Below are 25,388 nucleotides of genomic sequence, written 5' to 3'. Positions count from 1 at the left end.
GGGGAGAGAGCAGACAGGGTTTCCGTCTGTCGCAAGAAGTCCACCTGCCTGTGGCCTCGTGGGGTGGGGGGGGGTCGTGGTCCCCGAGGTGGTGGCTGGGCCCACCAAGGTCACGGGGGGTGCAGGGGGCCTGTGCCCGGGTCACTGGGGGCCGGGGGCCTCTCCCCCAGCAGGTTCTGTGTGTGTCACTGCAGACGGCGCTCTGATGTGTGTCTGCCTCCCAAGAGGGGTGACCAGGACGAGCCTCAGAAGAGTCCATGTGCCTGCACCTCCTTCTCCCAGAGGGTCACCCCAAAGCGCCCAGCCCCGCGGTGCCCCAGCCGGCAGGGTGCCACCCCCCTGCACGCCTCACACGGCGGCCTCGTCCTGGCAGCACGGACGCCCACGTGTGTGCCCCACGGGGGACGTTCTCGGCGTGTGCGTGCCGCCCGCGTGCACCCCTCGTGCTGCGTGGAGGACAACAGTTACAGAGGCCCCGCTCCGCCGCGAAGCGTCCGGGAGAGGCGACAGCTGGTGCCCGCCGGGCTGGAGCGTGGGCCCCGGGGCGCTGGGCTTTGTGGGCGCAGAGCAGGCTTGATCTGGGGCGACGGAGACACCCGGAGGACACGGCCGTGCGGCTGCACTGAATGCGTGAAAGGCCACCGGCCTCTCTACCGGCCGTACCGCGGTTTCCACGTGATGTCACAGAAAGACAAATGCGCAGTGAGAAATGGCGCTTTTAATAAAGCGTGAATTAAACCCGATCACAAAGGCCAGCGGCACGGGAGGGTCTGCAGGGGGACGCTGCGCCCGCCCCGCCCGGCCGGTGAGGGAGGGCGGCTGTCCTGTCCTCCGGCCCCGGGAGGGGGGAGGGGGGAGCGCCGCAGGCGCCTAGAGCCAGCACCTGCCCCGAGATGACAGACGGCCGTCCCTGGGGTGCCCCTGCGTTCCAGCTCTGTCCACAGCGGCAGCCCCTCCTCGCCCGCAGCCCTGGCCCCGGCCACCGGCCCCTGCGCCGGGCTGAGCTGGCTGCAGGGGCCACGGACCGCCAGAGTCCCGTCCAGGAGGCTCAGGTGCGGCCCTCGGGGTGGGGCACTGGGCGGACGGCAGGGGGCGGCTCTCCTGGGCCCCCCACCCCCACCCCGGTTCAGCCGGCACCCCAGCAGAGGCAGCCCAGTCCTGCCCAGCCAGAGCACAGACAGGGAACTCGCTTCTCTTCCCACAGCCATTTCCACTCAAGGACGAAGCTCCCCCAGGCCACCCACCCCACCCCCAGATCATGGGGTGTCCCTGGGGGGCTAGGGGCCCCGGCCAGGCCAGCTTGGAGCCCTGACACCTTCCCTCTCCTGGGGAGGCTCTACCCCACCTTCTGAGGTCTCCTTGGCAAGTGTGGGTGGCCCCTGACCCCTACCCTGGGGGGCACAGCTGTGATGGCCGGCTTTTCCAGAGGGCTTGTCCGGGAGGGGCTGCCTCAGGCCAGTTGGGGTCCGGAACAGCCTTCCCCTCCCAGCACCCCACCCCCACACACACAGTGGGGGGGGATGTGCCTACACAGGGCACCTGTGGGGCGAGTCCTGGCCAGCAGGAGGGGTCCCTGGGCCCCGTGACGCCCACTGGGGTGCCCGGTACGTGGGTGTGGCTGGACCTGGGGTTACAGGAGGGACCACATAGGTGCTGCTCCCCTCCCCACGGCCTGCCCGTGTCCACGTGGAGTGGGGTGAATGGTGACCCCAAAAGACATGTATGTCTATGTCCCTACTCCCGCTGTCCTGTGGATGGGCCTTGTTTTGCTGACGGGACCAAGTTAAGATGAGGCCAAACTGGACTGCGTTACGGTGGCCCTAAAGCCGACGCTGGTCCCCCCGAGGAGAGGTCCAGGCTCCCGTGGCTCCGTGCTCCCGCGCAGCCTGGGTTCCCTCGGGCGCCGGCTGCTCCCCAGGATCTCTGGCCTGAGACACTGCGTTCAAGTAGAACCCGTGGTGTTAAAATGGCCGCGGCCCCCAGACTGTCCGCAGCGTCACTGATCCCCCCATACAGCTCACGTTCTGGAGTCGCCGCGGTGGTGTTCGTTCAAGTTGCTTTTTTATTTTCTTATTTATTAATCTTCACCTGAGGCCACGCTTGGGGGGGGGGGGAAACATTGACGTGAGAAACACCCATCCCTGCCTCCCACACACGCCCTGACCAGGAATCCAATCGGCAACCTTTCGGTGCACAGGATGCGCTGACCACTGAGCATCCCAGCCGGGCAAGTGGCTGTTTTCAGAGTTGATTGTACAACCACAGCCTCTAATTCCTCACCCCACAGAGGCCCTGCGCCCCTCCCTGGGGGGCAATCTACTTTCCGTGTGGGGTTCAAATGGCCCCGGACCCTCACATCCGTGGAATCCTACACGGGTAACCTCGTGTCCGGAGCGTGTCCTATGGACCGGGAATATTCCATGTGTGGGTCTGAGGTTCTGGTGCCTCACACGTCACCTAAGTCCAGGGTGCCCCCACCCCGCCCCACACGCCCTGCAGTGGGAGGCCTGTCCCTGGGTCTCTCGGCCCAGTGACCCCCTCTGTAGATGCCGCTCCAGTGAGCACCCCTAGGGTCGTGGTGACACAGGTGTGTGGCGCCCTGACCCCCACTGTTGGGCTGGGCCCCTGGGGGGCCTGTGGAGGGCTCTGGGGTGTCCGGCCTGCCCCCCTGTTCAAGGGGAGGGACACATCGCCAGGGACCTCTTACTACCCTGGAATCAGCAGAGGCCAGCACAGTGGGATCCCCAAGGTGAGCTGGCAGTGGTCACCCCCAGACTGGCAGGTCCCTCCTGCCCACCCTCAGGCCTGCATGCCCTGCTCACAGGCCCTGTGCTCTCCCTGCGCACCCTGCCGAGTGAGCGGGGCCGCACAGCTGAGGGCCCTTCCTGAGGCGGCTCCCTGTGGGCCGGGCTTCAGCCTGGGCCGGAGGGGCCTTCCAGCCCGCCCACGGGTGCTCCTGGGCCACAGCCCCGCCAGGACCGCCCTCTGGCAGCAGCCACACGCGCCCGCAAGGACCCTGGGTCCCCCTCCTCCGCAGGCCTGGGGGGGCACCCGCAGCAGGGGACCCTAATGTCTGGAGGAAAAGGATGCCCTCTCTCAGGGCCTGCCCAGCCCCTGCCAATGACCTTGATCCCTGTCCTCGGAGGCCTCCCCTCCCCCGCCCCCAGCCGGGCCTGCCAAAGCGCCGCTCGTCTGGCCAGGAATGAATGGAGGGATGGGTGCGGGGGGAGCCGAGGAACAGCCAACTTAAACCTGGACGCCGTCACCCCAGCTCCCGCGGTGGGAGGGGCCTCGGTCCGGCCGCAGGCCGCCCGCTCCGGGCAAGATGGCGCGGCGGGGCCGGGCGCGCGGGGCGGGGGCGGGGGCGGCCCCTCGGTGCTCGGTGCCCCGCGCGGCGCCTGCCCTGCCCCAGCCGGTGCCCGCGGGGCGGGGGGCGGGGCGGCCCCTTCCCTGGTGGTCGCAGCGGAACCGGCACCGGCACCGGCGCGGCGCCGCCCAGAGGGCCCGGGCCAGACCCACGCGGCCTCCAGACCTGCGTGCGGGCCCCACGCCGGCCTGACCCCGCGCGTGGGCCCGGCGCGGCCCCGCACCTTGCGCGCGCTCTCACGTTCCTGCCCCGGGCCCTCCCGCGAGTGCCGCCGTCCTGGGGGGAGGCCCCCTCCGTGTCCCACGCTCATCCGGCGGCGTCTCCGTGACCCCACGCCTTCTCGGCCCCACCCCGACCCCGGCTCGCCCGTCCTCCATCTCTGCCCCCCGGCTCCCCGCTCAGTGCCCCCCAGCCTGCGGGCCCCCCTGCGCGCATCTCTGACCTGCACCCCCGCACCGCCGCCCGTCCCCCCATCTCCGCGCCCCCCTCAGCCCGCGGGTCCCCCTCCGCGCGGCTCGTGCCCCCCCAGCCCGAGAGGAGCCCCCCCACCCCAGCGCGCGCGCTCCCGCCGGTGTTTTCGGGCCGCACCACCCCGAGCCCGGCGCGCGGCGGCCCGGACGGAGGTGCCTGCTGTCGCCGCGGCTCCCACCGCACCCGGCGCCCCGCACCCGGCGCCCCGCACCCCGTGAGCCGCGGCTGCGCTGGGGCGCTCGGCGGGCTGCGCGCGCGGCACCTGCGGCCGTGGGCGCCGGGCGATGGCGCGGAGCGGGCCGGGGCGGCGGGCGCGCTGACCGGAGCCGGCAGCCCTGGCCATGTCGTCCTCCTTCTTCAACCCCAGCTTCGCCTTCAGCTCGCACTTCGACCCCGGTGAGTGCCCGCACCCTCCGCCCGGCCGGCTGCCCGCGGCCCCCACTGCGGACACGGCGCTCCCGGCCGGCTCCTGTTTTGCACGGAATTAACCCCTTCCCCGCCGGCGGCGCGGGCAGGACCGGCTCCGGGCAGGACCCCTGCAGGCCTGAGGGCCGGCCTCGGGCTGACACCGGCAGGGCCGGGCCCCGCAGGGGGTGGGCGGCAGAGGTGCCCCCTCCCTTGTCTCTGCGGCCGGTGCTGGCTCAGGTAACGGGCAGGAGGCCTGCACTGGCCCCCGGTGTCCCGAGGAGAGGGCGCCAGGGCCCGGCCAGGCCTCCTGGGAGGCGTGGGAGTGCCCCTTCCTGGCCCAGGGTCCTGGCTGGAGGCTCCCGCCCAGGGTAGGAGCGGCCTGGAGCTCTGCGCGCCACGCAGCTGTGTGCGGAGGTGGGCGCCGTGGGCACATCCGTGGGACAGCCCTCCGGGCCGAGGCTCGGAAGAGAGGGGCCTCAGGGGGTGCCGGGGCAGTGGGGAGGCTGTGGGGGGGCGGGGGGCGCTGTCAGCGAGCTGCCGGGACCTTGGGCCAGGCCCCCTCCCGGCCAGGCCGGTGCCCTGGCTGTGTGTTTACCGGGGATGCCTGGCCTGGCAGCGGTGGGCGGCTGGGTGGGCAGCGGCGCCGGAGCCTTCCCGCCAGCTGCAGCCCTTCCCTGGGGGGAGATGAACCTGCCCCGGGGGGGGGGGGCCCACGTCCCACCCACAGGTCCCTGGGGCCGTGGCACCAGCTCGTTCAGCCAGAACAAGGCTGGGCAGCAGGGACGGGCCCTCCTGGAGTGGGGCCAGGCCTGTGGTGATGCCGGCGTCCCCTGGGCACGGCCCCTGGAGGCACTGGCCCCGCCGGGGCGCTGGCGGCGGGGGGTCTGCGGGGCTCGGGGTGGTGGCATGCTCTGGGACTTTCCCAGGGGCTCAGGCTTGGAGAACAGTGTCCCCGCCCATGGCCCAGGCGGGAGCCCTGGCTGGCCCGGCGGCAGCTGGTGGAGGGGCCCAGCCAGCCCTTAGGGACGGGCCAGGCTGCTCCAGGCAGGAGGGTGCCGCCTCAGGTGGGGGTGCCAGCCTGACCGCGGGACCTGGGCCCCCCCAGGCCCTGCCCTGTAGGAAACGGTTACCCCCTCCCCACACCGGCGTGTGGGGCTCGAGCCCCTCCCCCATCGCGGAGACCTCAGCCCTGCCTCTCGCACGTGGGGGTGCACAGCTGTGGGCGGTGTGGGGGTGATGGTGGGTGATGTTCAGGGAACAGCTGGGGGGCCAGGGCCTCTCCTCTCTGCAGGTCAGCCACTTTGCGGGGGGGGGGGGCTGTCTGGGTGGGGAGCTGTGTGACCGGTGGGGGATGCAGGGCTCCTGGGGGCTCCCACGTGGGCCTTGGGGTGGAGGAGAGGTGGGGTCCCCAGCCCGCCACCCCCTGGAGTCCCACAGCCCAATCTTACCTCCCGGAGCCTCGGTTTTCTCATCTGTGAAATGGGAGGGCAGTGCCGACCCCCAGTCCTGGGGCGGGCGGGTCAGTGCCTGGTGGAGACTTGACGCTCAGTCAACAGAGACGGCTGTTTCGAGGGGGCGGTGCTTAGGGACAAGGCCCAGTGGCTCCGGGGCTTCCCCATCCCCACGGCAGGGAGCAATGGCTCTTGGGAGGTCTGCCCGCGTCTGTGGGGTCCCTGCTGGGGGTCCACCCCACTCCGAGGGCAGGGTGTGTGGCTGAGTTTGTTTCTGTGGTTGCTCAATAGTCAGGGGTAGGCAGAGGGGCGGCCCCAGGCGGGGGGTGGGGGTGGGGTGGGGGTCCTCGCAGTCACCTGCCCACGGGCTGCCCACCCACCGTGGACTCCCTGGCGGCCCCGGAGAGGCGGCGGCAATGGCGGCGTTACACTGAGTGAAGGGGGCTGACTCAGAGACTCTGGCCCTCGACCAAGTGGGGACTGGGAGGCCGGGGGGCCGGGGGCATGGGGGCCGTGCAGGGGAGCATCGGGGGCGGCCTCCTCGGGGCCCGGCCCTCCCCCAGGGCGCAGCCCCGGCCCGGCCTCAGTGCTGCAGGGCCAGGCAGCGTTCTGGGCAGCCTGGGGTCAGCGGCCACAGGGTGACCCTCACTCGGCTGTGGCCGGCCTGGCCCTGCTCCTCCAGGTGAGGGTGCGGTGCCTCCTCTGGCCCCGGGGACAGGGCGGCTCCCACCACCAGCTCCGGGCACTTGGCATCCGGCAGCCCTGCCCGCGGGCCTCGGCGGAGAGGGCCCGCTCATCCCTGGGTGCGGCCGGGGGAGGGCGGCCGGGGCCCGGACCTGGGCTCTGCAGTCACCACCCTGCCTCGGGGGGTCCGCTGGGGGTGGGGAGCCCCTGGGAGGGTCCCGTTGGGCCCGCACGCTGCTCCCACCAACTCGGAATTCTTAACGAGTGTGAACGAGGGCCCACCGTCCTGCTGGGGCCACTGTCCCGCCTCCGGGCCCAGCCGGGCACCGGGCACCGGGCACCGGGCAGGCCCCTGGTGCAGGGACGCGGGGACTTGGTCAGGAGCGTCCCGCCTGCGTTTGCTGCCGGGGGCGGGGGCGGGGGGAGCCCTGCGGCCGGAGGGGTCCATCTCGTCACCGGGAGCTGCCTGGCCCTTTGGCAGGAGGCAGGCGTCCCCGAGAGGCAGTTCCTGGCCCCGGGGCGGCACTGGGGCTCCGTGGGCAGGGCCAGGTCCCCTCCGCCCAGGCTCTCGGACGGGCACGTTGCTGCCGCGGCTGAGGCCAGCCCTGGCCTGGGACTGAGCCTGCGCCCTTCCAGCAGAACCCTGCGCCCCCTGCCTCGTCCCCCCAGTGCCCCCCGTCCTCACAGCACCCCCGTCCTCGTCCTCACAGCACCCCCCCCCGGTCCTCGTCCTCACAGCACCCCCCGTCCTCACAGCACCCCCCGTCCTCGTCCTCACAGCACCCCCAGCCTCATCCCCCCAGCACTCCCCGTCCCCCCAGTGCTCCCCGTCCCCCCAGTGCCGCCCCCGTCCCCCAGCGCCCCAGCAGGGGTGAGGAGGTTTGGAGGGCCTGCGGTGGGGGCCGTGGTGCAGTCTCCCACACAGGTGCCCCCCAGGCCCCTCTCACCTGCTGGGGTGGAGGCTGGGCGGGGGGGGGGGTCTGGCCGCACCTCTGCCCAGAGCGGGGTTCTGACAGGGAGGGGGGCCTTGGCTCCCCACTGGCTGAGGTCAGGGCAGAGGCGTGGGGTCAGCGGGCACTGGGGCTGCCGCGGTCCAGCCCCTGGGTGGGGGCGTCCTGCAGATGTGGCCTTCGTCCTGGGAGGCCCGGGGGAGGCCGGGGTGTCTGAGCACACGCGTGTGGGCACGTGCCCTCGGCCGCGCTCCTGCCCCCGCCAGGCGCCTGCTCGCAGACAGCCAGGGCTGATGAGTCCCCACGCCGCCTGCCGTCCAGGGAGAGGGGAGGAGACGGGCTGAGCCTGGTCCTGCCGGGAGGCGCCCAGTGCCCACCCCGTCTCTGCCGGCAGGGGGCGCCCTGGCCCTGCTGGGGACTCTGTTCCTCCCTCGGGCAACCCTTTGCCAAGAAACTCTGCCCCACAGGCCCCTGGCGCTGGGTCTGCCCTGTGGGTGGCTCATGGGGGGCGTGGGCACCCCTCCTGCCTCCCCATGCCCCCCAAATCCTGCCACTTGCTTCACTGGGTGTCAGGGACAGACGCTGGGCTCCGGCTCTCCTGGCGCCGGGCACTCACTCCGCTCGCCGCGGTTGCACAGTTCCTTCCTGCACGAGATCCTGTTTGCGCCACCCGGGCACGGGCGGGGGGGGGGGGGGCGGGGGGCGGGGCCAGGATGTCTTCAGAGGCCCGGCCAGGCCTGTGGTGACCCCGAGCCCCGCAGGCTGTGCTGGACCCCAGTGCGGGGCGGCCCAGCTCCCTGACTGGGCCGGGGTGGGGCCCCTACCGTGTCCCGGCTGCTCTCGCTGGACCCACAGGCGTGGGGCTGGGCGGGCCCCGTGTCTTTCCCGAAGGTGGCACAGTGCGTGGTGTCGTGTGAGTACCTCCCCGGGGCCCAGGGCTGGGAGGAGGTGACAGCCTCCGGGCCGCAGAGCCTGTGGCCAGCCTGGGACCAGGTGCGTTAGAAGGTGGGGGCCCAGGGTGGGTGCTGGGCACCCAGAGGGCAGAGCTGGGGGTTCAGCTGGGTGCAGACTGGGTGGGCCAGTGCGGACCCCGTGGGGGCATTCTGAGCCCTGCATGGGGGTGGGTGCTGAGCCCGGGGGCGGTGGGCACAGGCCGTGTGTGCGGGGGAACTGCGTGCGGACGGGGCCTGGCCCATGGGCTGCCCTGACCTGCAGGAAAGAGCGTCCTGTGAAATTCAAGGGCCTCGACGAGGGTCTGACTGACAGCACTTTATTTATTATTTACTAGAGGCTGGGTGCACGAATTCGCGCATGGGTGGGGTCCCTTCGGCCAGCCCTGATGGGGCCGATTGGGGATGGGCTGGTGGGGGTGAAGGGCCGCGGGAGGTTGGCCGCCACCCCAGCCCCCACTGGGGGGTTGGGGGAGGGGCTGTGGGCCATTGGGGGGTGCCGATCATGACCCTGATAAGCCTGGTTGGCCGCCACAGTGGGCATCACAGCGATCAGTCATTCTGGTTGTTCCGGTCGTTCTGTCATTCCAGTCGCTTGGCTTTTATAAACATAGATGACACTAGAGGCCCGATGCGCAGAATTCGTGCAAGGGGCTCGGCCCTCGCAGCCCTGGCTTTGTCCAGAAGGTCGTCTGGAAGGGCGTCCGGAAGGTCGTACAGCTGTCCAGTCTAATTAGCATATTACACTATTATTATTATTTATATTACGCTTTTATTATTTTATTATACTAGTGGCCCAGTGCACGAACTTCGAGCACTCAGGGGGTGGGGTCCTCTTAGCCCGGCCTGCACCCTCTCCAATCTGGGACCCCTCAGGGGATAACGGCAGTCGGACATCCCTCTCACAATCCAGAACTGCTGGCTCCTAACCGCTCTCCTGCCTGCCTGATTGTCCCTAACTGCTCCCCTGCTGGCTTGATTGCCCCTAACCACCTCTGCCTCGGCCCCGCACCCGGGACCCAGGATTCCCTCCTCTAGCCGACCACAGGCACCCAGCATCCAGGCTTCCCTCCCTCTGGTCAGCCATAGGCACCCAGGCCGGCTGCAGCCGCAGGGGATGGTGGGCAGGTGGCTTCACCTGGGCTGCAGCCGCAAGTGCTGGCGCCTGGGACTGCAGGCGGGCGGCTTCTCCGTCTTCCCTGGGCCACAGCCAGCCGCAGGTACTTGTGCCCGGGACCGCGGGGTGGGCGGCTTCTCCGCTGGCTGCGGCCTGGGGTCAGGGGGCAGGCGGCTTCTTCGTCCCCCGGGCTGCAGCCAGCCTCAGGCACTGGCGCCAGACTTCTCCGACCCCCACAGGCCCAGAGCGGCGGGGGGGCGGGGCTGCCACCATGGTTTCAGGTTAATTTGCATACTTACTCTGATTGGCTGGTAGCATAGCTGAGTGACGGTAATTTGCATGTTTCTCTTTCATTAGTGTAGATGTCTTTATTGATTTCAGAGAGGAAGGGAGAGGGAGAGAGAGAAACACCACTGATGAGAGAGACTCATGGACCAGCTGCCTCCTGCTCGCCCCGCACTGGGGATGGAGCCCACAACCCCGGCCTGTGCCCTGAGCGGAATCCAACTGTGACCTGGTTCATAGGGCGACGCTCAACCCCTGAGCCGCGCCGGCCGGGCTGCGGGAAGCGTTTTGAAATCCAGGTGGAGTCTGTGTAGTGTGGACGTGAGCGCTTGGACCTGATCTGCGCGATGGCACCTCGTGCCGCCACCAGCACGCTCCAGCTCCGGAACGTGCTCGGCGCCCCAGAAAGCCACACGGGGCCCTCGCAGTCACCCCACCCGGGCCCTACGCCTGCCTGCGGCCTCTGTGCACCTGCCGGTTCTGGGCGCGCCTCACAATGGCGTCACGCAGTGTCCCGCGAGGAGCCGTTGCCCTCCCCACGCTTCCCGCCGGCCGCTGTCAGGCTGTGTCTCCGCACCCTCCCCCGCACTCGGCCGATGGCTCATGCTCTGCAGGCTGTGGCCCGGCCAGGAGACCGGGAAACCGAGGCGCGGGGGTGAGGCTGGAGGGGCTGAGTGGCCCGCCCTCCTCCCTCCTCGCGGCCTCCCCGCTGGCCGCACGTCTGTTCTGGGCTGGGTGTCCTCGGGGCTGGGTCTTCAGGTTCCACGTGTGAGCGGGGCGTGTGGGGTGTCCTCGGACTCATTCGCCAGGACGACCCCTGGGCCCTCCGCCGTGGCAGGTGGCGAGTCCCCCCTCCGCGTGGCCGGGCGGCGCCCCGGTGGGCGGCCAGGCCTTCCTCGCCGCGCGTCCCCGACGGGCGTGGGCTGCGCCCAGGTCTTGGCAGTGTCACAGGGCGCGCCGTGACCGTGGGGTGCACGGGTCCTTTCCGACACGCGGGGCCTCTCCTGAGCAGCGCCCGGAAGCGGACTTGCTGGGGGACGGGGCGCCTCTATTTTCATTTTCTCGGGAGCCTCCACTCGGCTTCCCGCCGCCGCCGCACCGGCCGCAGCCCCAGGAGCAGGAGGGTCAAGCCCTGCTCGGCGATAGCATCCTTCCCGTCTTATCCTCCGGCCTCCTCCGTGCTGGGTCTGAGACGGGGCCGGGGGGGATCAGCGCGGCAGCTGAGAGGTTGGGGTCTCGTGGGCAGAGCCGGGGGCCGCAGGCAGAGGGAGCCGCGGGTGGGGCGCACAGGGGCGCCGGCCCTCCTCTGTCTGGGGGACGCCTCGCCGCAGAGGGCCGGGCTTCCCCGAGGCCCAGGCTCAGCTTGCAGCCCTAATTGGGGGGCCATGCTGGTGTTGGGGGGCCTGTCGTCCTGTCCTGGGCACCTCGGTTTCCCCACCCAGTGATGGCGAGCCACGAGGGGGCTCCCGTGGACCAGGGACTGCGGGAGGGGCCCCACTGTCTGCGGGGTGCCCTTGGTGGTTGGTTCAGCAAGGGGGCGACTGGAAGCGCCCCGCCCACACAGTGCCACCTTCTGGGGACAGCGGGGTCCCCCTGCCTCAGAGCCGGACAGGCCTTGTGCTCCAGCTGCCCAGAGCCTGACAAGTGGCCAGCGGCCAGCACTACAGTGGCCCCACTTAGGGGGGCCAGGCCCCCCACCCCTTGGGATCTCAGCCTTTCCCAGTGACACCCCTAGAGCTTTGGTAATGATCCCCCCGGGAAGGCTCCGAGGGGGAGGTGGGGTGACCAGAGTCTGAGAGAGACGTGGAGGGGTCCCCCACAGCCCTGGACCCTGACCTCGTGGAGGGGTGTCTGCGAACCCCCTCAATGGGGAAGTGTGCCCGGGTGAGGCCAGAGTGGCCCCCAGTGGCTGGCGGAGGGACTGCAGGCTCGGGCCCTTGCGGCTGCCTGTTGTGTCCGGGTCGGGGGTCCTGGAGCAGGGGTGGGGGTGCTGAGTTGGGGGCTGGGGAGCCTTGGGCAGGGGCGTGGCTGGCCCCTGAGCGCATCTAGGGGGAGTGGGGGTCGGGGGGGAGTGGGGGTCTGGGGGTTGGGGGCCGGTGGGGAGAGGGGGGGAGTGGGGGCCGGTGGGGAGAGGGGGCTGGGGGCCTGGGGGCCTGGGGAGAGGGGGCGGGGGGGGGGGGGGGGAGTGGGGGCCGGTGGGGAGAGGGGGCTGGGGGAGGGGAGAGTGGGGGTCGGGGGGGGGGGGGAGTGGGGGTCGGGGGGGAGTGGGGGTCTGGGGGGAGTGAGGGCCAGGGTGGGTAGTGGGGGCCGGTGGGGAGAGGGGGTCGGGGGGAGTGGGGGGAGTGGGGGCCGGGGGGGTGGGGGAGAGTGGGGGCCGGTGGGAGTGGGGGTGGGGAGAGGGGGGGGGAGTGGGGGCCGGTGGGGAGAGGGGGTGGGGAGTGGGGGGAGTGGGGGCCGGTGGGGAGAGGGGGTCGGGGGGAGTGGGGGGGAGTGGGGGCCGGGGGGGAGTGGGGGAGGGGGCTGGGGGGTGGTGGGGGGAGTGGGGGCCGGGGGGGTGGGGAGTGGGGGCCGGTGGGGAGAGGGGGCCGGGGTCCGGCCGCAGAGGCCGCCTGACGCTCCCTCCCTTGCAGACGGCGCCCCGCCCGGCGAGCTCTCCTGGCCGTCCTCCCTGGCCGTGGTGGCCGTGTCCCTGTCGGGGCTCCTCACCGTCGTCGCCCTCATGCTGGCCTGTCTGTGCTGTAAGAAGGGCGGCATCGGGTTCAAGGTGAGGCCGGGGGTCCCCGGGGCTGTGGCCCGGATCCCGGGTCTCCTGGCCACCGGGGGGCCCTCTGAGCCCGGGCGGGCGGAGGCCACGGTGCCTCCCCTGGGGCTGCTGCCAGGGGCCCGGCCCTCAGGACCCCCGCCTCCCTCCCCAGGGTCCCTCGCGGGTCCGGGCCTCAGGCTGCCCCCCCAGCTCAGGGCCAGGCCTCGGGGGCTGGGCACAGGGCGGCCCTCTGGACGGGGAGCGGGCCTGGGGCGCGGGGGCTCCTGGGCTGGCTGGGAGGGGCTCGCCTGCCTCCCAGGGCAGCGGGAGCAGGGGACCCCCTCACGGGCTGGAGGGCCCGGCATTGGGCTTAGGAAAGGGCTGTGCGGCCGACATCAGGGCCAAGGTGGGGGCTGAGGGGAGCGGTACCAGCGTGGACTGCCCCCTCCCCAGGGCCCTGCAGGGCGAGTTCCCAGCCGGCCCCTGGGCTGCTTCCTAGGCTGAGCCTCCTAAGAACAGTGGCCGAGGGCGCCCCTTGGGGTGCGGTCCCCCAGCTCGCAAGCCCATGGCTGCCCATGGCTGCCCACAGCGGCCCCCGAGCAGCAGCAGCTCGAACTGGGAGCCGAGAACCCCAACCAGCGGCCTGCGGGCCGGTTCCTGCTGACCCAGCAAACGGCCGCCGCCCACGGCCGCCCGCCCCGGCCGAGGGTCAGATTCCTGGCCTGCGGGGTCCCGGGGGGGCACCCCATGCCCAGCGCAGCACCCTGTGGGTCTCCATGCCAATGCCCACACCCCGGCCATTTCAGAGGAACAGTGTTTCCCCCCCCCCCGCCCCTGTCACCTCATGGGTGGGGGGGGGTGCGGGCGCCCACCCGGTGAGGACAATGGACAAGGACTCGCCTGTCACAAAGCCACGGTGGACGGCGGGCAGTTTGCCACCCTCCCCGACCCCTCGGAGCCGGGCCCCTCTGCCGGGCCCCGAGCAGCAGGGCAGTCCCCGACCGCCAGGCATTGCTGGGGTTTCCTGGAAGACCCTGGGGCCAGAGCGAGGAGATTCTGGGGGCCAGGGCTGGGGCGGGGCCAGGGGTGGGACTCGAGGGCCATCGTATAAGTCACCCCTCCTGTTCGCGGTGAGAACCGGGCCCCAAACGAGGGCCAGCTGTGGCCCCTCCTCCAGGCGCCCCCTCACGTCCCGGGACCATGGCGCCAGGACATTCCAGCGCCCGCGCTCCGGGGGGCGGGCTGCCCGCACGCGGTCCCGCGGGGAGCGGTGCCGGGGGAAGGGGCCGGGCAGGATGCTCACACTGCCCTACCTGCTCGCCCGCTGGGCTGGCGCCATCCGGGGGGCCTCCGGGGGGCCCCGGCAGGTAAAGGGCCCTGAGCTCTTCCCCTGGCGCAGACCGGGCGGCCGGTGGGGACTCGGGCCTCCTGCCCCCCCTCCCACGCCCGTCCGCTCAGGAGTCCCAGCAGCCTCCGCCTCGGTTTCCCCGGCGGCAGGGGTTGTCCGGCAGCAGCTCTGGCTGCGGCTTCAGCAGACTTTGCCTTCAGGCTGCGCCCGGGCCCCGGGGAGGGCGCGTTCCCCAGACAGACAGGTGTGGCCGCGCCTTCAAACCCCAGCCAAGCAGGCGGGGCTGCCCCTGCGCCCCAGCTCCTAAGGAGGCCGGCGGGCTGAAGGTCGGGCGGGCGCCGGCCGAGGGCTGGGTGGGAGGCGGGTGCGGGCCTGGGGGAAGCTGGGTGGGGTCCCTGCCCCCGAAAGTCAGGAAGGCTCCTTGTCCGGGAGGCAGGGTGGGGCGTTTAGGGGCTCGTCCACGGGGCAGCGTGGGTGATGGGGCTCAAGGCCCACCCTTGACCGACAGAACAGACACCTGCCTCCTGGGCAGCTGGTGTCCCGGGCGGAGGGTCTGTGGGTCTGTCCGCCCAGGAGCCAGGAGATGGGTGAGGGATGCCAGCCGGGGGGGGGGGCCCTCGGGGCTTCACCCCCAGCTCAGGGGAGGTGGGAGCTCGGCTGGGAAGAGGCTTTTCAGAGCCTGCCCCTCCCCTCCCCCTCCCCTTCTCCTTCCCCTTCCCCCTGCCCCTGCCCCTGCCCTGGAGCTCACCGTGGCCCCCATGTCCCCTGTACCCCCGCCCCCCCCCACGCCAGGAGTTTGAGAATGCCGAGGGGGAAGAGTTCGCCGCCGACTTCTCGGCACAGGGCTCCCCGGCGGCCGCCGCTCAGAACGGGCCCGACGTGTACGTCCTCCCGCTCACCGAGGTCTCGCTGCCCATGGCCAAGCAGCCGGGGCGATCAGGTGAGTGAGCCGGGGGGGGGGGGGGGGGGGCTGGCGGTGCCGCAGGATGAGGCTTGGGGCTCAGGAGCCGTGATCCTGGGGAGGGGGGAGGGGTGGGGTGTGCCCCCTTCTGGGGGGACCAGGGGCGCTGAGAGCAGGCTGGGGACTGCCCTCGGCCCAACGGGTCTCAGCCCCACCTGGGGCTGCTGTGCTGGGGGCAGGGCCTGGGATGGGCCACCGTGTGCCGGGGGAGGGGTTAGGGTTAGCGTCCCAGGTGCCTGACCCAGACCCCCTGGCGCCAGCGGCCACGCGGGACATGGGCTCCGTGGTGCCCGGGGCAGGGCACACCCCTCAGGGCGGAGGTGCTCTCCGCGCTCCCCCGTGAATGGGCCTTTCACTCAGGCGCGGGGTGGGGGCAGGCTCGCCCCCCTGCTTCTGTTCCCGGCCCTGCGGGGCCCTGACAGATGCTGCCCCTGGAGCCCGCCTTCGCCGTGGGCTGGGGGCCCCGAGGCCCTGGTCTGATCCTAGAGTAGAGGAGCTGCCAGCCCCAGGGCCCAGCCCAGAGGCGTCCCCTGCACCCCAGCCTCCCGGCCACGTCTCCACGGCCCCAGGCGGGCAGGGACCAGGGCGTCCGTGCAAAGGGCCGCCTCACACGCCCGCGGTCTGCCCAGCCCCCCAATGACCCCGGGTCAGGTGCTGGCCTGGGCAGCTGGGGGGCGCCGGGGGCCACCCTGGGACACGCCCCGGCCTCGGCCTGTCACCCCGTGACTGTGTGCCTGACTCTGAGACGCTTTGAGGCCCAGTGTTTCCTGCCGTCGTCATAGTGATGCCCTGGCTGGGGCCCCACCTGCCCGGGAGCTTCCCGGACCCCCTCCCTCCGCGCCCCTTGGGGCCGCGGGCCCTGTGGGTCCCACAAGGTGGCAGGACGCCCTTCGCCCTTTGGGAACGCGGAACAGACGCAGGTTTATTGCTGAGCGCCTGGGCCGCGGCGAGGTCACGTCCGGGAGAGGCCGCCCGGCCCGCCGCTTCCCTGCGGAGGAGGGTGGGCGTCCTTCCTCGCGGGGAAAAGCGCGGCGACGGGGAACCCCACGGCCCAAATGGCCGGTCATCGGGAGCCGCCGAGGCCTCTCCTGAACCAGCGCCTCGGGGGGCCGGGCGCTCTGCTGGGGAGACCCCAGCCCGAGGGGCCAGCAGGCTGGGGCGAGGGGTGGAGCCCTGGGACTCGGAGCCCCTCGCGGGCTCAGCACCAAGGTCAGCATTCCCCCGGCCTCGGGGCAGTTGGCGTGGGAGCGGAATTCGGGGAATCCCCTGGGCCCGGAGGGCGTGAGTGGCCCCCACAGCCCGGCCCCTCCCCGCCGCCCCCGCTGACCTCGCCGGCTGGCCCGCGGGAGAATGAGCCCCTGTGTCCCCGGCCGGCCGTGCCAAGTCGCCCCAACAAAGGAGCCTTTGGCGAGCCTGGCGCTGGAATGCCAGCCTGCGGCGGGGGCGAGGGGACCGGTCGGTCCGCGTCCTCCTTCCCGTGGGCTCGGCCCCGGGCCGCTCCAGGCACTGCTGTCCCCGGCCTGAGCCGCCCTGTGGCCGGGGCACAGCCTTCCCAGACCCACCCAGAAAGATGCCCAGTGCATCCTGCGGCCCACGACTGCCCGGCTCCTGAGGGCAGCCCCCAGGGCGGCTCCCCAGCACCAGCCCGCAGGGCAGCCCCTCGAGAGGCGAGGTGAGGGAGACGGGCGGTGGCCGTGGCACAGGCGGAACTGGGGTCCCTGAGCCCTCGCCGCCTGTTACAGTGCAGCTGCTCCAGTCCCCGGCCCTGGGCCGGCACAGCCTGCTGTACCTGGAGGAGATCGGCCATGGCTGGTTCGGGAAGGTGAGCTGCGGGCTGGGTGGGGAGGGGTCGGCATCTCGGGTGGGTGGGCAGGCGGGGCGGGCGGAGGGGGCAGGTGGAGACTGCCTTTCCTGGGAGCTGCCCCAGCCCTGGGGTCCCCTCTCTCTCGGTCCCCCCTGCTGGGCCCCTTCCTGGGGAGCTGGGGTCTGCAGCCTGGGAGGTGTGTGCTGCCCGGGAGGTGCCCCGAGAGGCCAGCCTCTCCCTGACCCCCAGCCTGGGCGGGGCAGGCAGGCCCCCTCCTCCCCGCACGGCCGCCGGGAGGGTGCCCTGGGAGGGCCCAGACCCGGTTCCCGTGTGCAGCGAGGCGGGAGGGCGGCCGCAGGGCGGTGGTGACGCTCGGCCCACAGGTGTTCCTGGGCGAGGTGCACTCGGGGCTGAGCGGCGCGCAGGTGGTGGTGAAGGAGCTGAAGGCCAGCGCCAGCGTGCACGAGCAGATGCACTTCCTGGAGGAGGCGCAGCCCTACCGGTGGGTGGCGCCGGGCGGGCCGGGGGCTGGAGGCGGGGGCTGCACTGGGCGCCGGGACCCTGTCAGGCAAGGCAAGCTCTGTGCTCTGCCCCTCCTCCCCCCTCCCCGCCCTCCCGCCCCGCCCCCCGCCCGCCCGCCCGCGCCCGCGTGGGAGCCCGGTCAGCCTGTCGGCTCCACAGGGCCCTGCAGCACAGCAACCTGCTCCAGTGCCTGGCCCAGTGCGCGGAGGTGACGCCCTACCTGCTGGTGATGGAGTTCTGCCCCATGGTGAGTGCCCCCCCCGCCCCGCCTGTCCCCCCCTCCCGTCTGACCCCCTCCCCAGCTCCTCTCCAGGAAGGAGGGTGGGCCCCGTATCCCCGCAGAGAGGACTGCTGAGCCGGGGACCCCTCTCCCCACTCTGTGGGCCTCCCATCTCCCCAAAAGCAAGGGGCCCGCCCCACCTCCCAGAGGCGACGGCCGACTGTGCCCAGGCCCCTCCCCGAAGCCCCTCCCCGCAGGCACCCCTCCGAGCCACCCCGCGGTGCCCTGGGCAGACACAGGCCCGAGGCACGCAGCCCCGCCGTCTGCCCTCCGGGCTTCTGGCCGCAGCCCTGCCCGGGGTAGCGTGGCCTCCCAGCGGGTGATGCCAGCAGGTCGGAGTTGCCCCGACACGCGGGCCACCTGCCTGGTTCTGTCCCGGCCCACATCCTGCTCCCGTGGCCCGTCCGCCCGGGGTCCAGTGGTCCGGACTCAGAAGGTGGCCTTGGGGGCCCACGGGCCGGGGGGCTGGTCTGGAGAAGGGCCTGCCTGCGGGTTCGCCCAGCGGCCCTGCGGGGGGGGGGGGGCTTCAGGCACCCATCCCGCCGGTGACGGCGCGGCCCCTCTCGGCAGGGGGACCTCAAGGGCTACCTGCGGAGCTGCCGGCTGGCGGAGCCCCTGGCGCCGGACCCGCTGACGCTGCAGCGCCTGGCCTGCGAGGTAGCCTGCGGCCTCCTGCACCTGCATCGCAGCAACTACGTGCACAGGTGAGGGGCCCCGGGCCCGGGGGGGCAGCGTCTAGGCGGCGTCCAGGGACCCCGGGCGGTCGTTCTATTGAGCAGAAAGCACAGGCCGGGGCCAGACCCCTGCTCTGCGGACGGCGAGGTGACGTGCCCCTGCCGGCGGGGCGGCCGAAGTGCTGTCCCGAGCTTGTCCTCTGCCCCAGAGGCGGGCAGTGCCCCCGGGTCCCCGCCGGCCCCCCGCTCTCCCGTCGCCCTCAGGCCGGGGGAGGGGGGCTCAGTCCTGCTTCCTGGCCCCTGAGGGGGGACAGACGGGCCGGGGTGCCCAGCGCAGGGGACGCGCCTGAAGAAGTGGCGATGACGTGGCCTGGACGAGACGGGCCGTCCTCCCCAACAAGATCCTGGTGCTGAGTGATGACTCGCAACTCCAGCATCAGTGATTTTGTTGAAGAGGGCAGCCTCCCGCCTCCCGCCTGCCGCGCCCACTCGCCCGCATGCCCCCTGGACGTGGCCCCACCCACGAACTCCCCACGGCCCTGCGCCCAGACACCCCGCAGGCAGGCAGGCAGGCAGGGGAGGCGCGGCAGCCGAGGCCGCTGCTGGGCTGGAGGTGGAACCCCGTTGCTGCAGGCAGGCACCCCGCCCCCCGCCCCCCCAGGCCCCGTGTGGGCAGGGCAGGGCCCCGGGACACTTAGGACCTCAGCCTCCCCAGCGATGAGCTGAGGGCCACGCGTGGTGGGCGGGAGGACAGACCACAGAGTCCCGGCTGGCTGGCCCCCGAGAGACGAGGGATGGAAGGGCCAGCAGGCTGTTGACCCCGAAGAAGTGGGGGTGCAGGATGAGGTAAGGGGAGTGACCGCTGGCCATGCCTGCATTGAACGCCGGCCTGTTCTCCATCTCCCTGGGCCTCATGGTCCTCGTCCACGTGGCAGCTCGTGGCCGGGTCCCTGTGGACCCCCCGAAATGCCCGGTGCTGGGCAGGGGCGGGGCTCCGGGCAGGGGAAGGCGCCGCCTCTTGGACACCCTCCCTGCCCATCACGGAGCAGCCAGGACACAGCCCCCTCGGTGGCCTGGAAGCCCCGCTGGGCACGGCAGGCTGACCCTGCCTTCCCCCCCAGCGACCTGGCTCTGAGGAACTGCCTGCTCACCGCCGACCTGACAGTGAAGATCGGAGACTACGGCCTGTCCCACGGCAAATACAGAGTGAGCGGCCGGCTGGGCGGGCCCGGGGGCTGGGGGGGCCGCGGGGCGGGGCCCAGGGGCTGGGGGGGCTGCAGGGCGGGGCCCAGGGGCTGGGGGGCCGCGGGGTGGGGCCCAGGGGCTGGGGGGGCCGCGGGGCGGGGCCGGCGCCTGCGGGCGGTGACTGCCCTCCGCCGGCAGGAGGACTACTTTGTGACCGCGGACCAGCTGTGGGTGCCGCTGCGCTGGATCGCCCCTGAGCTGGTGGACGAGGTGCATGGCAACCTGCTGGTGGTGGACCAGACCAAGGCCAGCAACGTGTGGTGCGTGCCGCCCCCCCCCCCCCCCCCCCGCCATCAGACTCACGGCTGCTCTGCTCTGCCCGGTGCCCGGTGTCTGGGGAGGACGCAGGACCGATCCCACCTGCCACCCGGATGGTGGCCGTGGCCGTGGCTTCTCTGTTGCCAAATCTGCGTTGTCCCTCAGCCTCTGGGCAGCCCGTCCCCGGAGCGGGTGAAGCCACTGCCCCGAAGGACCCGTGGCCTTCTCCCAGGCCTGCATGCCCCGCCCCCCGCCCCCACCCCATGCTGAGCAGAGGGTCCCCAGACGCCCCTCCCTCAGCCTCTGCCAGTGGCCGGCAGGACCGGGGCTTTGCCAGGGCAGCTCCCGTGCGGGCATGTCTGGCCTTGGGCCTGGAAAGGGAACGAACGAACGAACACACGATGGACTGGGCTCGTTCAGGGCGACACTGGCTTGTATTGGCCCTGGGCCCGGGCGTGGGCCCGGCCCGCAGACCCTGCCGCTTGCTGAGGGGGAACCCTCCGGAGGGCGCCCGAGCGCCCGGTGATGACCGACTGCCCACCGCGCAGCGTCCGCTGACGGCCGTCCCTCCGCAGGTCCCTGGGCGTGACCATCTGGGAGCTCTTCGAGCTGGGCACGCAGCCCTACCCGCAGCACTCAGACCGGCAGGTGCTGGCCTACGCCGTCCGCGAGCAGCAGCTCAAGCTGCCCAAGCCCCAGCTGCCGCTGGCGCTGTCCGACCGCTGGTGAGCACCCGGGAGCCGGCTGGGAGGAGGCGTCCCCAGCAGGAGGTCGGACACTCAGGGGGTGTAGGTCCTGACCCCCTGGGTTTCCAGCTCCCCCGGCTCCCCTCTGGCCGGCAGGGACCTCTGCGTCCCACCCTGGGCCCAAGGGCAACGGCCCGTCTACGCAAAGCACAGCTCGCCCGCCGGAGGGTGGCTGCCCGGGAACGTGCCTGCCCGTTGCTGGTTCCACTTAAACGGGGGGGGGGGGGGGGGTGTCCTTTAACTGCCCGCAAGTGTGAGGAGGGGGCCCCAGACCCTGACCCCGAGGGCAGGTGGGCTCACTGCTGGGAGTCCGGGGGGGGGGGCAGGGCTGAGCGGGCTCCCCCCTCAGGTACGAGGTGATGCAGTTCTGCTGGCTGCAGCCCGAGCAGCGGCCCACGGCCGAGGAGGTGCACCTGCTGCTGTCCTACCTGAGCGCCAGGGCCGCCCCGGAGGCCGAGGAGGAAGAGTTCGAGCAGCGCTGGCGCTCCCTGCGGCCCCGCGGGGGCGGCGCGGGCGGGCCGGGGCCGGGCCCGGCGCTGGGGGGCGCGGGCGAGCTGACCACGGCCTCGTCCTTCCCGCTGCTGGAGCAGTTCTCGGGCGACGACGTGCTGACCGTGACCGAGACCAGCTGCGGCCTCAACTTCGAGTACAAGTGGGAGGCAGGCCGCGGCGCCGCCGCCTTCTCGCCGCCAGGGGGCGCGCTGAGCCCGGGCTGCCCCCCGCGCCTCCAGGAGCCCTGTGCCCCCGAGGGCGCGCCCCCGGGCGTGGTGCCCGTTCTCAGCGCGCACAGCCCCTCGGTGGGCAGCGAGTACTTCATTCGCCTGGAGGAGCCCACGCCCACCGCCGGCCACGACCCCGACTGCGCGGGCTGCGCCCCGAGCTCCCCGGGCCCAGATCACGAGGATTCGGACGGCGTGGCCGCCGCGCTGGCTACGGAGCCGCCCCTGGGCCAGACGCTTTCCACCGACGGCCCCTGGGGCCACTCTGACCACCACCCACGCAGGAGCCCCTCCCAGGACCCGCCCTGCCCCTCGCCCTCGCCCTCGCCCTCGCCTGGGGGCCTGATGCAGGTGGAGGCCAGAGTGGAGGATGCTGACTGGGGTGTGGGCATTCTCTGCCCGCCCGTCTTTGGGGACCCCCTGGGGGCATCCACCTCTGGAACGGCAGGACCCTGGCTGCCCAACAGCAGGGGAGCCCCCGCGTCCTGGGTCCCGGGCTGCACGGGGGGCCGCATGGACGGCAGCCACGTGGACGGCTGTCCTGGCCGGAAGTGTGCCCTCCAGGCTGTCCCTGAGCTGGGCCACCCCCTGGCCCCAGCGACCCCCCGAGAGCCTCTCCTGGGGCCAGAGGGGGCCTGCTATGGCCGGGAGCCAGGCCGCGGCCTGGACCTCCCCCGTCTGTGTCCTGCCGAGGGCCCGGCACCTGCCAGGAGCCTGGTCACACACCCCTGGACAGAGGCAGCGGTGAGGGGGAGCCACAGCCCCCCGACAGAGCCGAGGTGTGCAGAGGAGGCCGAGGGCCCTGCTGCACCCCAGTTGCCCCTTCCGTCCATCCCGACCCCATCCCTAGAGGGAGCCCTGCTTCCCACGGAGGAGGCCAGCGCCCCCACGGCCCCGCCTGCTTCCCCCACGCCTGCCAGCAGCCAGGCCGCTGCCACGGAGCCAGCCCCCACGTGGGACGGAGGCAGCAGCTCCCTGGAGCTGGAGGCCCCGGGCAGCGAGGACGAGGACACCACGGAGGCCACGTCCGGCGTTTTCACCGACTTGTCCAGCGACGGCCCTCCGGCCGAGAGGCTGGACTCGGCGCCGGCCCTCCGCTCCCTGCAGAGGCAGGTGGGCACGCCCGACTCGCTGGACTCGCTGGACATCCCGTCCTCGGCCAGCGACGGCGGCTGTGAGGCGTGCAGCCCGCCGGCCGAGGGCAGCTCTGGGGGGCAGCCCCGGGCCCTGGACAGCGGCTACGACACGGAGAACTACGAGTCCCCCGAGTTCGTGCTCAAGGAGGCCCTCGAGCCGGGGGAGCCCGAGGCTTTCGGGGGGCTGGGCCCGGAGGGTGAGAGCCCCGGGCTGGAGACTGCGCTCCCGGCCGCCCTCAGCGAGAAGACCCCCTACCGCGACTCGGCCTACTTCTCGGACCTGGACACGGAGCCGGAGCCCCCACCGGGGTCTGAGAAGGGGGCCGGCGGTGTCCCGGCCCCTGGGCCAGAGCCGGACCTGGGGCGTGCCCAGAGCCCGGGGCCGCGGCCCGCACAGCCGTCGGAGCCCTGGGTGCCCGGGGAGGCGCGGAGCCCTGGCCCCAGAGCGGCGTCACCACTGCCACTTCGGGGGGACTCTTCCCCTGGGCCAAGCGCCTGCCCCCCTGGCCCCAGGCAGGAGGCGGCCTGGCCCCAAGGCCCAGCCCAGGTGCCGCCCGTGCCCGGTCCTGGGCGGTCCAAGGTCTTCCTGCTGACCCCGGTCCCGCGGAGCTCCGAGAGCCACCGCCCCGAGCTCCCGGAGGCCCGCGGGCTGCCGCCCGCGCCGCAGGAAAGGACGGGGGGCCGGGGCGCCCCCAGAGCCCCGCTCTGCCTGGCCCTGGCGGGACTCCCCGCGGCCCCGGAGGGCCGGCTGGAGGACGAGGACGAGGACAGCGAGGACAGCGACGAGTCGGCCGAGGAGCTCCGCTGCTACAGCGTCCAGGAGCCGGGCGAGGACAGCGAGGAGGAGGCGCCGGTGCCCGTGGTGGTGGCCGAGAGCCAGAGCGCGCGCCGCCTGCGCAGCCTGCTCAAGATGCCCGGCCTGCTGCCCGCCGCCGTCCGCGAGGACCTGGAGCGCAAGAAGAAGGCCGTGTCCTTCTTCGACGACGTCACCGTCTACCTCTTCGACCAGGTGGGCGGCGGGGCTGCGCCAGGGTGGGCGCCGGCCGGGGCGGAGGGAGGGCCCGCTGCGGGCGGCCCCGTCACCGTCACCGGCTGCCCTGACCCCGCAGGAGAGCCCCACCCGGGAGCTCGGGGAGCCCTTCCCCGGAGCCAAGGAGTCGCCCGCCGCCTTCCTGCCGGGCAGTCCCAGCGCCCCCGGCGCCCCCAGCCGGCTGCGGCCGCCCGAAGGCTCCCCCATCCGCCTGACAGGCCCGGAGGGTGAGCTGGGGGCGGGGCCTGCGGGGCGGGGCTTGTGTCGTGGGCGTGGTCTGAGGGCAGGGCCTATGGGGATGGCGTGGTGTAGTGGGCGGGGCCTACAGGGCGGGGCCTATGGGGATGGCGTGGTGTAGTGGGCGGGGCCTACAGGGCGGGGCCTATGGGGATGGCGTGGTGTGGTGGGCGTGGTCTGAGGGGCGGGGCCTATGGGGATGGCGTCGTGTAGAGGGCGTGGTCTGAGGGGCGGGGCCTATGGGGATGGCGTGGTGTAGTGGGCGGGGCCTGCAGGGCGGGGCCAGGGGCCTGCGACTTCACGGGTGGGTGAGGTGTTGTGGCGGAGCGAGGCCTGTGACGTCACTGGCAGTGACGTCAGTGACAGCGGGCGTTTTGCAGGCGGGGCGCTCCCCTGGGATGACGGCTTCCTGCTGACGCCCGTCCGGGAGCCCGCCCCGGCCGCCCCCGCCGCCCCCCCCAAGCCGGCCGCGCCCGGCCCCTTCTCGCGCTTCACTGTCTCACCCACGGTCTCGCCCACGCCCGCGCCCGCCTCCCGCTTCTCCATCACGCACGTCTCCGACTCGGACGCCGGCTCCGTGGGAGGTGAGGCTGCGGCGGGGCGGCGGGACGGGACGCCGGACCGGGACAGTGAAGTGGGCGATCAGGAGGGGCACCTGCTGGGTGCCGGGCTGTGCACTCATCCTTTTGTGCAAGCTCAGTGTTCAGGCGGGGAAACTGAGGCTCCGAGGGCCGGGTGGCGCGCAGGTGTGTCTGTCTTGGCCCCTTGGCAGGCCTCGCCGCCCTGTCCTCTGGCCTGAGCCTGGACGCTGCCTGGCCCGCAGGCCTCGCTGCCTTCTCACTTTTCCGAAGGGACAGGCTGGACACTGAGTGCCCCCGCCCTGCCCTCTTAGACCCCCCAGACCTGCGGCAGCCTCTCCCACAGAACCCTGCCGGCCGGCCGCACCCACTGCCCCTGCGGCTCAGGGCCTGGCGCGTCTCAGGTCTGACGGCCACTGCCCAGCGCCCAGGGTGGTGGCTCAGGGCCTGGTGGGGCCCACCCCTCCCTCGTGCGGCACGCCCCGCCAGCCTCAGCCCTGAGGGCTCATCCCTGCCCGGTGCCTCCCCGCCACGTGTGCCCGTTCCCCTGAAGGCCCACCACCTCCACTCACACCCCGGGGCACCTTGAACCCCAGCAGACCGGCCCGCTCCCCGCGGCCTCGGCGCATCGCTGTCCCTGGACACACACGGTCCTGATGGGCCTCTGAGCAAGCGAGCGGGTCACCGGAGCCGTGCGTAACGCTTGCCAGCCCAGGCCTCAGTTTCCCCTCCGGGGGATAGGCCCTGGCCTGGGAGCTGGTGATTCAGTGGGAGGAGAAATGGGCGTGGCTCCCACCTAGACGGGCAGGCAGTGAGGGGGCTGGGCAGTGGCCCCAGGCCAGGAGGGGAAGTCGGGGGGGCGGTCCTCAGCACCTCTGACCTCGGGCCCTGTTCCAGGCCCTGCGGGACGTGCTGGCGTCAGCTGTGAGGACGCATGAGGCCCTGGAGCCCCTGCTGGCCCTGCTCTGGGCAGCGGCGAGGATGGGACGCAGCAGCGAGGATGGAGGATGGGACCACGCGGGACGGCGATGGTCGGCAGCAGCTTCCAGCACCTCCGTGCCCGCAGCACCCTGGACAGCGGGGCGGCCGAGCGTGCCAGCCGGTGCTGCCCCAGGGAAGCCCCACAGCCCCTGCCCCTCTGTCCCGGCTGCCGCGGTCGGACTGCTTGGCCTCCGAGTGCAGGGGACCTGCTGGCGGCTGCGGGGGGGGAGGGGGTCAGGGGCTGACGCCCTGCCCACTGACCCCTGAAGGGCGTTGCAGGATGCTGGGCCCCACGCCAGGCGAGGGAGCGGCACAGCCGCTGGGACAGCCTCTCCCCGTCCCCTTGGCCCCTTCTGCCGGCTTCTGGGCTTGCTCAGTGCAGAGGGGAGCCCGGGCTCGGGGCCGCCACCCTCCCCTCAGGCTGTGGCCGTATTTCCCCCTCA

At 72.7% G+C, this 25,388-nt stretch overlaps 1 protein-coding gene and 1 non-coding gene across 2 annotated transcripts; both read left to right on the top strand.

Moving 5' to 3' along the window:
- Window positions 1-4,179: 4,179 nt before the first annotated feature.
- On the top strand, window positions 4,180-24,904 carry AATK (apoptosis associated tyrosine kinase). Its single transcript, XM_054708841.1, has 14 exons — window positions 4,180-4,234; window positions 12,314-12,447; window positions 14,567-14,714; window positions 16,478-16,557; window positions 16,923-17,041; window positions 17,221-17,308; window positions 17,912-18,045; window positions 19,137-19,221; window positions 19,399-19,520; window positions 20,094-20,243; window positions 20,614-23,128; window positions 23,229-23,376; window positions 23,767-23,970; window positions 24,862-24,904. Exons 1-14 carry the CDS (start codon window positions 4,180-4,182, stop codon window positions 24,900-24,902), a joined length of 4,023 nt encoding a protein of 1,340 aa, XP_054564816.1. The 3' UTR covers window positions 24,903-24,904.
- Window positions 18,399-18,479, top strand: MIR338 (microRNA mir-338). Its single transcript, NR_129171.2, has one exon. It is a non-coding gene; the product is annotated as a microRNA mir-338 (primary transcript).
- Window positions 24,905-25,388: the final 484 nt, after the last annotated feature.

Source organism: Eptesicus fuscus, chromosome 20 (genome assembly GCF_027574615.1).
Source record: "Eptesicus fuscus isolate TK198812 chromosome 20, DD_ASM_mEF_20220401, whole genome shotgun sequence".
Lineage (NCBI taxonomy): Eukaryota > Metazoa > Chordata > Mammalia > Chiroptera > Vespertilionidae > Eptesicus > Eptesicus fuscus.
The sequence above is the reverse complement of the archived record's forward strand: the minus strand, read 5'-3'. Positions and strand labels throughout refer to the sequence as shown.